Here is an 11,703-nt window from a genome sequence, read left to right on the forward strand (position 1 = left end):
GAAATCGTGGGCAAAATCACTGTTTTGACCTTTTCTGAATACTTTAGCACGATTTGACCCTGTTATTAAAAAAAATTCGAATCTGACCTTTTCTCATAGCGCCTGCGCGCGGGGCACTATGCACCTGTATGTAGCGCCGCTACGTATAGCGCTATGACCCCTACAATGTGGCACCCCCGGCCCAGACTGCTAAGTATAGCGCCACCAAATATGGTGCTATGTTTACTCCTTGGCACTATGCATGTAGGAAATTTTAGGCGCCATTGTGTGTACCATAGCGCCAGGTCTAGTGGCGCTATACGTCCAAGATAGTTCTTAAACATAAAAAAAATGCATTAAGTGTCCAGTTGATAGCGCCCCGTTCGACGGCGCTATGCTTGCCAGAAAACTTTGGCAGGTATTTGGTAAGTTTACAACAATGACAAAGAACAATTACAAGAATTTCACAACAAGTCTACAATTACGAGAAGTTCACAGCTAGCTAACTAAAGTGACAAGTTCATTTCACATTACAGAAACTTCACAACCAAAAGTTCACAACAAGTCTACAATTACGAGAAGTTCACAGCTAGAAGCTAACTAAAGTGACAAGTTCAATTAGTTCACAAGTTCACAAATACATCTACTTCTTCCTCCTCGGCCGCCTCACATCCTTCTTCGTCCCCGGCTCGTCCCTGGCCCTCTTCAACCTCCTCAGAACCTTCTTCAGCGCCGGCTCCTCCTCGTCCTCGAACTCGTTCTCGGACTCGACAACGGACTCATCAACGGTCCTCTTTTGTTTCTTGTTCCATGCCTCCGGTGTATAACGGTTGAAGGTCTTCCTAGGCTTTAAGTTGAAGTGGCGCCGCTCAATAGGCTGACTAGGCTGAGGTGCATCATCGATAAACCCCCTCAGGGTGATCTCGTCGGGCGCCTGAAAAATAAGGAATGCGTTTGAGTGGAATTGCATCCAATACGAAATTCAACATTCAGTTTGAGTAAAGATGAATCATAATGTAATTGGTAACATATAGCCTGTTTGTGGAACACGAGTCATAAATACAAATCATAGCATCAACTTTGTAAGATGCAACAAGCGATGTTCAGTTCATAACTCCATATGGTAATTGGCAATACATGTAGACTGCACTAGCACTACACTTCTACATATATACGAGTGCAAGCATGATGATGGTAACATTCGTGTATGCAATCACAACATGATAAATATTTTATATGAAAGAACTAAAAAATAAATGGTAACACAGATTTCATACCTCCTCTTCAGAAGAAGTGGAACTCGACCGGGTGGGCATGTCGGCCTCGACGATACGGCAACCAAGAAGATGAGCTAACGAATGTAACCGAGTAGCGCTACGCTGTGACATTGCAAAATAGAGATTTTAGTGGATTTGAACACAAAGCATGTAAACAAAAAGCTCTCACGACATACCTTAATAAACTCTCTAAGGGCATTCTCAGAATTCCCACCCCGAGGTTGTGCGAGTGCTTGATCGGCTTCACTAACCTGGCGCGAGATCTCAGTGCGCTATGAAAACAAACAAGTCAACAAAAGAGCTCTAGTTATGTTGATATGTTAAAAAAGGGCAAAACTTACCATAAAGTTGATCATAGGAGCAAATCCGGTTTGTGTGCCCTCTCTGATGAGCCTGTTGTAGTTGGGGTTGGTAGTCTCTACGAAACCTGTGGGCACCTCCAATATGCTCTCATCATAAGCCGGCGGGCATAACTCCACACGAGACTCGCTAAGAAACCATTGAAGATATTTGTAAAATGCAGCTTCATCGTGCACTTGGCGATGTACTTGTCTGTTATTATTAGCCACCTTCACCAAGTAATTCCACTTCTTGATGTACTTTTCATGATATGACTCCCAGTTCTTGATCTTCTTCTGCTTCATTTTGTCCAAGCTTCATATTAACAATCATAAGTATTAGTCGCCTGAAATAGTTTACAGTGCTAAAGACAGAAGATGCACTCTCTCACCCGTGAAGCACGATATTCGTGTCCTTCCACTCCGGCGGTGTATCCTGAAATAATCCAAATTGAGTCATCACACGTTGTGGAAGGTGGCGCTCGACTGCATATAAGCATATCAATGGGCACCGCATCTGCCAAAGATGTGATTCCTCTGTGCATTTCGGGTTCAACTGGAAATCAGGGATGGAAGTGAAATTGTCCTGCGGTCCATATGGCTGCCATGTCACCTGCAACATAGTACAAGCAGGGAGCCAATAGAAAAAATTGCTAAGCAAGACATGAAAATAATGCTAAGAAAAAAGAAGTATGCATATCAGTGGAACCAAGCAAATGATAACTATTTTTGACATGGCAGTTATTACCTGCTCGGCGGTTAGCGCGTCAAACTCATTGGTGTAGTCTATGTACATTCTCTTTTGGTCGCCGTTGAACTCCGAAACCTTGTCCCACTTGTACGCCCATGTAGGCTTCCGTAGCGGGTTATCATGATCGTCCCAAGCGTCGTAACGCATCACTTTCGGCCGTCCAACTGAAAAGTGTTCCCACATCCAAACCGAAAGTAGGACCAACGGACCACCAATGCTGGCATCATCTTTGTGCCTACAACACGCCTCATCCAACTGCACATAGAGGCACGCACGGGACGATTAGAGAATGTTTGGAGATGTAATATATAGAGAAAAAATATGTACAATTGATTACCTGACGGTACAAGTAGGCCAGTGCCGCTGAACCCCAGCTCTGTTTACTATCCCAACCAGATAACGCCTTCAGCCACATCCACGGAGCGGTCCTGCCACCACCGTCAGCAAAAAGAGTCCTCGAGATCACATACCACAAGTATGCACGTGTATAATGTTGGACCATCTCCTCACTAGCATCGCCGGGGCACTGGCTAAAATGTTATACGATCCAAACATAAGTCGCGCCAGCGGGGACTCTGTATTTAGTTGGGTCATCCGGCACCGCAGGAACCGCACCGATAAGGTCAAACATCCTATCGCGCCAGTTAGCAGCATCAGTGCTAAAGCAGACAGGAATTCCCTCGATGGGAAGTGCATGGATCATCGAAACATCCTGGAGAGTCACGGTCATCTCCCCGGTTCGGAGGTGAAAACTGTGCGTCTCCGGCCTCCAGCGGTCAACAAGCGCGGTGATAGCACAAGGGTTCATGTTTGGCGTCGACCGAGTGACAAGCTGGATGAATGGAAGGAGTCCTAGCCTCTCGATGTACTGTGTGTACCGCTCATCGTATTTCATCTTATTGGATGAAGCTTCGTGAGCCCTCAAGCGTAGTGGAAAAAAGACCTGCAAAAATACAAGTTAGAACATTATAGGTCCATTTAAACTAAGAATATGAACCAGCATTATCAATATGTATCATCTGCCTCTCCTCCGCCATAAGCCGCCCACGGTGATTCTTATCGTAATGCTCACTGAGAAGTTTCATCCTACGTATTCGGGAAAAAACAATTAGTGCACCAAAAGTGTATGCGAGAATGTACCATCTACTATGAAATGTGTATGCGAGAATGCACACCACAAGCAGGATTAAGCTGTCAACTTGTCAATGTATTAAAGTTTATACATTGTAACAGTACAGTAACTAAGATCATAATTTGAAGTAAAAAACTAAGGAACATTCTACCTGCTAAACTATTTGGTCGGCTCCACTTGATAAGACACTTGAATCTGATACTAAGCAACTACCGGTCTGCCATGCATTGGTGCCTTCTACAAATGTGTCACGGGCTAACAAAATGAGAATTGACTGATTAACTGTTACAATGGTCAGAATGTGCCAATGGAAAGAGTATAACCTCTGAAGTCGCACAAGTAACAGACAACCAAATGAAATGGCAGCCATACAAATTACCCAAGGAAATAGTGATGGGACCCGCAAAGAGAGATGGTACTAAATATCTGCAAAATTCTTCAGGTTGGTCACGGGCTGCTGCATAAAGGGATTGAAAATGATTTTTTTGTGTGTAAATTTTATTTATCTACTTCCAGATTACCAGTTTTACTTGCTCACGAACAAGTAAGAACAATGCTCCTTTACTACGGCTGGGATCGATCCATACAATTTTCGAAAAACATCATGAACTAGGGTTTCATTTAAACATGCAAAAATAGAGCCAATATGATGATTTTTTTCGGATGAAATTTGGGGGGATTGGAGGAGAATACCTTTACGGATAGATGGAGGGCGAGATCCACGGAAAAATTCTTCAGATCTGGTCGATTTTGATGGAGATTTGAGAGGGGGAGAGGGGAGCCGCCGCTGTGTCCTGTTGCTCTGTTCTAGGGTGGAAGTGGGCGGCTGGCTGGGAGCGAGTGGGCTGGCTGAAGCCGATGTCAACAGGGCATAGCGCCCCTTTGGAGGCGCTATCTAAGAATCATAGCGCCTGACGCCGAGGCGCTATATGAGCAGCACCTGGGCCCGGATGTGCCACGCTGTCATAGGCACGACACCACGACTTACGGCGCTATAGAGTTACGCATAGCGCCCCCGCTGAAGGCGCTATGGAAAAAGGTCAGATGCGATTTTTTTTAAGAACAGGGTCAAATCGTGCTGAACTTTTTAAAAAAGGTCAAAACAGTGATTTCGCCCTGAAATCGTTGTCATCGGATTTGTCGAACTGGGACCGGACCCACTTTGGAAATGTCCGACGCGACATCCAGCGGTTAAAAGGGGAGCTACAGGAGCTGCGGGAACTCCCAAACAGATCTGGTCCAACGCATATTGAGACTAAAATAATTGATAGGCTGACTAAATTATATCACAGGGAAGAAATTTTGTGGCGCCAGTGAGCACATCTCGAGTGGCTAATGCACGGTGAGAAGAATACTATTTTTTCCACCTCCGAGCGAGTCACAGAAGAAGGAAGAATCAGATAAAAGCACTCCAGAGACCGGATGGGCAATTAACTGATAATGTGACGAAGATGGAGAATATGACCAACACTTTTTATAGGGACTTGTATACATCAGAGGGAGTGCATGATATGGATCAGGTCCTTGATACAGTTCCTATCAAAGTAACTGCAGCCATGAACGAGACCTTGAATGCTCCGTACAGTCAAGAGGAGGTAAAAACAACTCTTTTTCAGATGTACCCCACTAAGGCACCCGGCCCGGATGGATTCCCGGCGCACTTTTTTCAGCACCATTGGGATAATTGTGGGGAAGACGTCACTAAGGCAGTCCTGAGGATTGTGGAAGGCACGGAGTCAGCAGAATGCATTAATGATACTGTCTTGGTTCTTATCCCAAAGGTAAAAAAACCACGCTCACGTCTCAATTCCGTCCAATCAGCCTGTGTAATGTCTTGTATAAGATTGCTTCGAAGGTGATTTGTTGGGGCCTTGATTTCCGGGACATAAATCCCAGTAAACGACCCTTGTGTCATCACCAGCCCCAGGATTACTGTTGCTGGTGGACATTTCCTTAATACAGAATTCCAAGCAATTACAAGGATTTGAGTACAAGACATTATAGGTCCATTGAGTACAACAATGATTTCTAGTGGCAGATGATGGAAGCGACTCGTGGATCTCCCAGATTGATGGAACTCCATTCCCACGGGAACAACTGACTTGGATAACTCCTATCTCGCGTGGCTGCTATCTCCGAATCCTAGGTTGCGGGGGTGTCTTCGTAGTGCTCTCCTCTCAGTCATGATCTGGCCAAGACAGTAGCTAGGGACAAGCCAGTGAGTACGTTTGAATGTACTCGCAAACATCAAGAACAAAAGACATACCGGATGCATATGCTCATGATGAATTAATATATATATATATATATATATATATATATATATATATATATATATATATATATATATATATGCATGTGCTGAATGAGAATTAAAGCATGGCATGACAAATATTCATACGGTGCGGAAGGATAAATAAGTCATGTTATTAATAAATCAAAGAAATGAAACGGAACGTCGGGCGTTGGACCGCCCGAGAAATTCCAAAAGAAATGCCAAACGGGTGTCTAAAAGAGAATCGGGCGAGACAGGACCGCCCGAGAACTCAAGCGACGCCCTCAAGAGGTCTTGAAAATACATGCCACAGTCAGGTGTCTAAAGCAACGCCTCATAAAGGGCTTATAAGAAAATAATAACACAACTATCCAGGTTGACTAGCCATCCCAAATGATACTCATAAAAGAAACGAAAAGAAAACGAGTATCCCGGGTAGTCTAGCCATCCCAAGAGATACTCAAGGTTGCACATAAGAGGGAAAGGTTAGTCCGCAATATTATTCATATCAACAATAATATTCATAATAGCACCAGTAGTGACAATCAGTATCCTGCAAAAGGAACCATGATCACTTTAATTATTTCCTCCGAAGACTGACACTAAGACCGACACTTGACCAACCTAGACTGTAGCCCTTAACCATGGACACAGCTATTCGAATAGATATAACTCTGCAGAGGGTGTACTCTTTACCACAAGTAAAGGATTTCTTTAGCCAACACCGAGACGCTGACTAATTCCCGTTACGGCCTTTGGGTTGAAAACACACCTGACCAGCACACACCAGATTAACTGTCCGGATGCCAGGAATCACCCAAAGCATCGTTCAAGAGAAACTCTAAGGCGGGGAGACCATCGTCTCGAGTAGCATGGGATCACTATTGACACGTGCGAATTACAAGGGGTGCCCCCCTCTCGGCCCAGCCGGATACACCCATGCTCCCCGGCCCGATGACTGGCATTGCAGCCGGTACCTGGAAACCCTCATCGTGGCCTCTCTGTACGGTGTGTGCAGGGAAAGGGGTTAACAACTTACGGAACCGTACCCTACCTGTGGCAGGGACATGTGGTAGCACGATTCAAGTATGGGGGTTACCGGAACAAGACTCGATCTATGGTCAACTCAGGAGGTTTAAGTTTTCCTGCAATGGTTAGCGCAATATAACTCCTTGGTAGTACCCAACAGGGTCACCACCTGGTATGCCCCAACATACCCTCACTGATCATTCTCGTCACAACGAGATTTCAGTCTCACGGTCACGTTTCTCGTGACTGATTCCTCCTGCAAATTAGTCTGGACCAACACAGGCACATATGGCACATGAAAGTAACCATACTCACTTATACTTCATGTTTAAGTGAAGATAAAACACCATCAAGGGGGATCATGCATGTATGACTAGTACCATGAAAATTCTATATGAATTCAACATAGTCATAACTCAATTCTACATGCAAGCAAACAACTATGCATTCACCATATCATGTGTTCAAGATGCTTGCCTTGAGCATGCAGAAATGTTGGATGCATTCCTAAACTTTGAAAAATTATATCTCCCCTCCATTTCCTATTTTCAAAATATTTCAATTACCACACAATTCCAAAACAGTACATAAAAGTTGTTTGTAAATTTGTGAAATAAATACTAAAATAAACTATATGAAATTTTAGAAATAACAGAAAAATAAACAAGTCAGTTGGAGTTAATATGATTTTCCTATGGATTTACTAAGCTGGAATAATCAAGGAAATGCACTATTTATTAGATCCAGCAAAAACCAGGCTTAGGAAAAATGTTTACCCTATCTGGATAAATAGAGAATGATTTTAGGAGTAGGTATAAATTTGAATCGTCGAATCTGGATGTGAAATTGCTGCTGTGGATTTATTTGGAATCTGCTGGAAACGAGAAAAGAAACAGAGATTACTGTGATAGGCTGAGCAGAAACGCGGCGTGGGCGGGACTTAGTCGTCTTGCACTACTGGGCCGAGCCCAATCGGTGGCCGCGTGGGAGGGCAGCGACGTCGAAGACGTATTACAGGAATTTGTTTTCCCCGGGTGGAAGCGAGTTTAGTTGAGCCCGTCTCCACTTATCCAGGCGGCGGGGTTACGGTTCACTGACCGTGGGCCCTTATGTCCCACCGGTCAGGTTTGACTGGTCGCCGCGCGAGCCGTCTCCTCCGGCCGAACAGAGGCGGCGCTCCGGTGATGCTCGCCGGCGAACGGCGGCACCCCTCGGGGATCTGAGCACATGGGTGTGCTCAGGAGGTCGAGGCGAACCCGTGGGTACGATCCTTGGTCGCCGGAGTGGAAGGAGTCGCCGGCGGCGAGCTCTCCGGCGGACGGTGGCGTCGGGTGGGATGGGGCTTTCGCCTACGGTGGCTCCTGATCAAAATCGAGCACGGGGACGGATTCATGAGATTAAGGGAAAGTTTCTGGTGAAGAGAGTGGAGAGGGGGAGGCCCTAATGGCGTCGGAACCAACGCGGCAGTGGCCGCGGCCGTGGTTGCCGGAGTTGGGGAAGACGACCTTCTCTGGTCGTGCTGCTGCTACGGGAGGATCAGTGAGGGAGAGGAAGAGTGAGATGATGCTGTTCGAGGGCCTGGGGGCTTTTATAGCCCGTCGAGGCCGGTTCCCGCGGTGTCCAGAGGATAAGCACGGCGGCGGCGATCATTACGGCGGTAGGCGTGGCCGGTGGAGGTAGGCGAGGGCGGTGGCGGCTGAAGTTACTCCTGGGGGTTGCTGGGTGACTCGGGGTGAGGCACGCGTCGTGGGCGGAGACGTGGCCATGCGGGACTCGTCGGGCGGTGGTCCTGGTCGTCGTGGACGGCGGTGGCAGGCGCTAGGAGCCAAGCGAGGGTGTCGGCGAGCTCCTGAGCTGTCGGGCTGATCCAGAGGAGGATCAGGACGAGTGGGGGAGGCAGCAGAGACACGACAGAAGCTTGATGCCAGCAGTGCAGTACGCGTGCAATACGCGCGCTCTCGACACGCTCTAGACACGCATGGGACATGCTCGACGAAATGCCAGGGCAACCTAGAGAGATCTGGTGCAGCTGAAACTTAACAGGACCAAGAGCGTGGGTGAGATAGAGTTAGTGGACATGTTTGTTTGGTCAGATGAGCAGGTGCCCAAAGCAAGTTTATGAACTTGCAGAATTCTGTCATGCACATGAGGTGCTCGACAGAATGCTAGATCTGGATAGAAGATTCTTCTGGATGTGATGTTTGGCAGTATGGGGTCTCCTTAGATGATATATATGGTGGTGGAGTTAGTTTGGCAAGATGAGAAACTTGCTAGTGCAAGTATTACCAGAATTCAGTTCTGGACAGAAACTTCAGAGGAGTGTTTGGTGGACCTAAAAGATGCAAATAGAGTTGATCTCCTGGAATTAAGGTTTTGGTTGGAAGGACTACAATATGCCAAAGTTTAAGAATTAATGGAGCTAGGAAAATTAGTGTTGCAGTTATGACTCAGGAATGGGGCAGAAATGAAAAGAGGATGTTTCACTCAAAATTTTCAAATGACCTAGTTAGGTTTTTGCTCAAAAGTGATTTATAGGTATCACCTTACCTCTCATAATTTTTTTGGGATTTTAAAACAATTATTTTAAATACTTGTAGTGCAACAGAAGCGTTTTAAGGACTGAAAATGCTAGCAGAAGAATTATTTGTGGAATATTTTATTATGAAAATATTTCCTACTGTTATTTATAATATAAATGAAATGATTTACAAAACAACCAAGGACCACAACATTCTACAAAATAATCTTCTATGGAGGGAAGAATTTTGTAAAACAGAGCAGAAAAGGCCTTGGAATTAATAACTGACATGGAGTAGCTCAAAATTTTATTTCTGGTCAAACTTTACTTTAATAAAATTTGATTAAATTTTTGGGGTGTTACATGATCGCTAACAGACTGAAGGTAGTTCTACCTGATATTATCTCAGAGGAGCAGTCAGCTTTTGTGCCAGGCAGGTTGATCACAGACAACATCATCACAGCTTATGAGTGTTTGCACTTCATGAAGAGGAATAAGGCCAAGAAAAACCAGTCATGTGCTCTCAAGCTTGACATGATGAAAGCTTACGACAGGGTGGAGTGGCCATATCTTAAAGCTATAATGCTAAAACTAGGCTTCAGTACCAGATGGGTGGATATAGTTATGAGCCTGGTAACCACAGTCAGCTTTTCTGTGTTGTTCAACGAGAAGAAGCTACAACATTTTAAACCTTCACGAGGAATCAGACAAGGGGACCCGATATCTCCATACTTGTTCTTGCTAGCAGCAGAGGGCCTCTCGTGCCTTTTGAAATCAAAAAGTGAGTCATCCAACTTGAGTGGTCTACAGGTTGCTCCTACGGCGCCACTAGTGAGCCATCTCTTATTCGTTGATGACAGCCTGCTGTTCTTCAAGGCAAACGGTGTGGGTGCTAACGAGGTGTACCATGTTCTGGAGACCTACTGTCAGGCGACTGGGCAGCGCATAAACCATGCAAAATCATCAATTTATTTTAGCAAGGGGGTCCTAGACTCGGTGAGACAAGAGATTAAGGATATACTCCATGTCCCGAATGAAACTCTTAACGAGAAGTACTTGGGGATGCCATCTGACGTAGGGAGTTCAAAGAATGGTGCTTTTAAGTACCTGAAGGATCGGCTGTGGAGCAAGGTCTAGGGCTGGATCGAACGTACCATCTCCACGGCTGGAAAGGAATTGCTAGACAAGTCTGTTGCCCAAGGAGTACCATTTTTTTTCTATGTCTTGTTTTAAGCTACCAAGAGGATTATGTGAACATCTCAATATGCTTATCAGAAAGTTCTAGTGGGGTAGCAAGGAAGGAAAGCGGAAGCCTCATTGGGTATCTTGGAAAACAATGACACAACCCAACGGCATGGGGGGATTAGGGTTCAAAGACTTTGAGCTCTTCAACCTAGCGATGTTGGCGAAACAAGCATGGCGGTTGTTGCAGAATCCGGAACTTTGAGCGCTCGGGTGCTGAAGAGCATTTATTATCCTAACTCAGACATACTCGAGGCCGAACTAGGAGGTCATCCTAGCCAGGTATGGCGCGCCATTATTGAGGGTAGGGATACCCTAAGGCAAGGCCTGATCAAACGTATTGTAAAGGGAGCTTCAACTAATATCTGGACACATAACTGGTTTCCTAGAGAGGGGATGTTCCGACCATACGGAAGCATTGCACAAAATCCACCTACTAGAGTGTCCAAGCTCATCATAAGCGCAACAACTTCTTGGAACAGGCAGCTGATTCATGAAAATGTCATGCCAATAGACGCACATGTCATTCTTGGAATCCCTTTGTGCACACGGAACATATCTGGCTTTTGGGCATGGCACTATGAGAAACATGGGCCTTTTTCTGTCAAATCAGCTTACAAGATGCTCGATGCTACCAAGCAACAAAGTGAGGCATGGTTAGAAGGGGCGACAGGCCCCTCAACTTCCAACGCAGAGGAAGGAGCTTGGAAAAGATAGTGGAAGACAGAAGTGCCAGGGAAAATCCGTATGCTTTTATGGAGACTTTCCAAACATTCACTGCCAACAAATGATGTTAGAGAACATCGTCACATGGCCGACTCCGACCAGTGCGGGCTGTGCGGAGCCCGGGATTCATGGCGTCATTCATTGTTGGAATGCGCAGCGTCCAGGAGTGTATGGGCCTTGATTGAGGAGGATATTACACATAAAATCATAGAGAACACCGAACCAAGTGCGAGACAATGGCTGTTTACGCTCATGCAATTGTCATCGCATGAGCAGTTTGTCCTTATGGCAGTCGCACTTTGGTCCATATGGCATGCACGCCGCAAGGCCATCCATGAGTCTATCTTACAGAGCCCCCAAGCTACTTATAGTTTCATTGGAAGGTTCCTTGCTGATCTCGACATTATAAGAACGAAGGAGAGAAGGCTGGCTCCAA

The 11,703-nt window shown here is 45.7% G+C and overlaps 1 protein-coding gene across 5 annotated transcripts; it reads right to left on the reverse strand.

The window, feature by feature from the left end:
* Nucleotides 1-389: 389 nt before the first annotated feature.
* On the reverse strand, nucleotides 390-4,357 carry LOC109754998 (serine/threonine-protein phosphatase 7 long form homolog). 5 transcript variants are annotated; one of them, XM_073505583.1, is made up of 11 exons: nucleotides 4,171-4,334; nucleotides 3,801-3,903; nucleotides 3,629-3,714; nucleotides 3,369-3,431; nucleotides 2,683-3,288; nucleotides 2,343-2,600; nucleotides 1,987-2,207; nucleotides 1,598-1,910; nucleotides 1,433-1,528; nucleotides 1,257-1,358; nucleotides 390-913 (listed from the first exon to the last, which is right to left on the reverse strand). In XM_073505583.1, exons 5-11 carry the CDS (start codon nucleotides 2,845-2,847, stop codon nucleotides 623-625), a joined length of 1,446 nt encoding a protein of 481 aa, XP_073361684.1. In that variant the 5' UTR covers nucleotides 2,848-3,288; nucleotides 3,369-3,431; nucleotides 3,629-3,714; nucleotides 3,801-3,903; nucleotides 4,171-4,334; the 3' UTR covers nucleotides 390-622. The 5 variants fall into 5 exon arrangements, with proteins under 5 accessions (XP_073361684.1, XP_020169470.1, XP_073361685.1 ...); XM_020313881.4 differs by having other exon boundaries at nucleotides 2,683-3,431; nucleotides 4,171-4,348; XM_073505584.1 differs by lacking the exons at nucleotides 3,629-3,714; nucleotides 3,801-3,903 and having other exon boundaries at nucleotides 4,171-4,353.
* Between the last annotated feature and the right edge of the window lie 7,346 nt (nucleotides 4,358-11,703).

The sequence above is a fragment of the Aegilops tauschii genome, chromosome 7, assembly GCF_002575655.3.
Source record: "Aegilops tauschii subsp. strangulata cultivar AL8/78 chromosome 7, Aet v6.0, whole genome shotgun sequence".
NCBI classification, from domain to species: Eukaryota; Viridiplantae; Streptophyta; class Magnoliopsida; order Poales; family Poaceae; genus Aegilops; species Aegilops tauschii.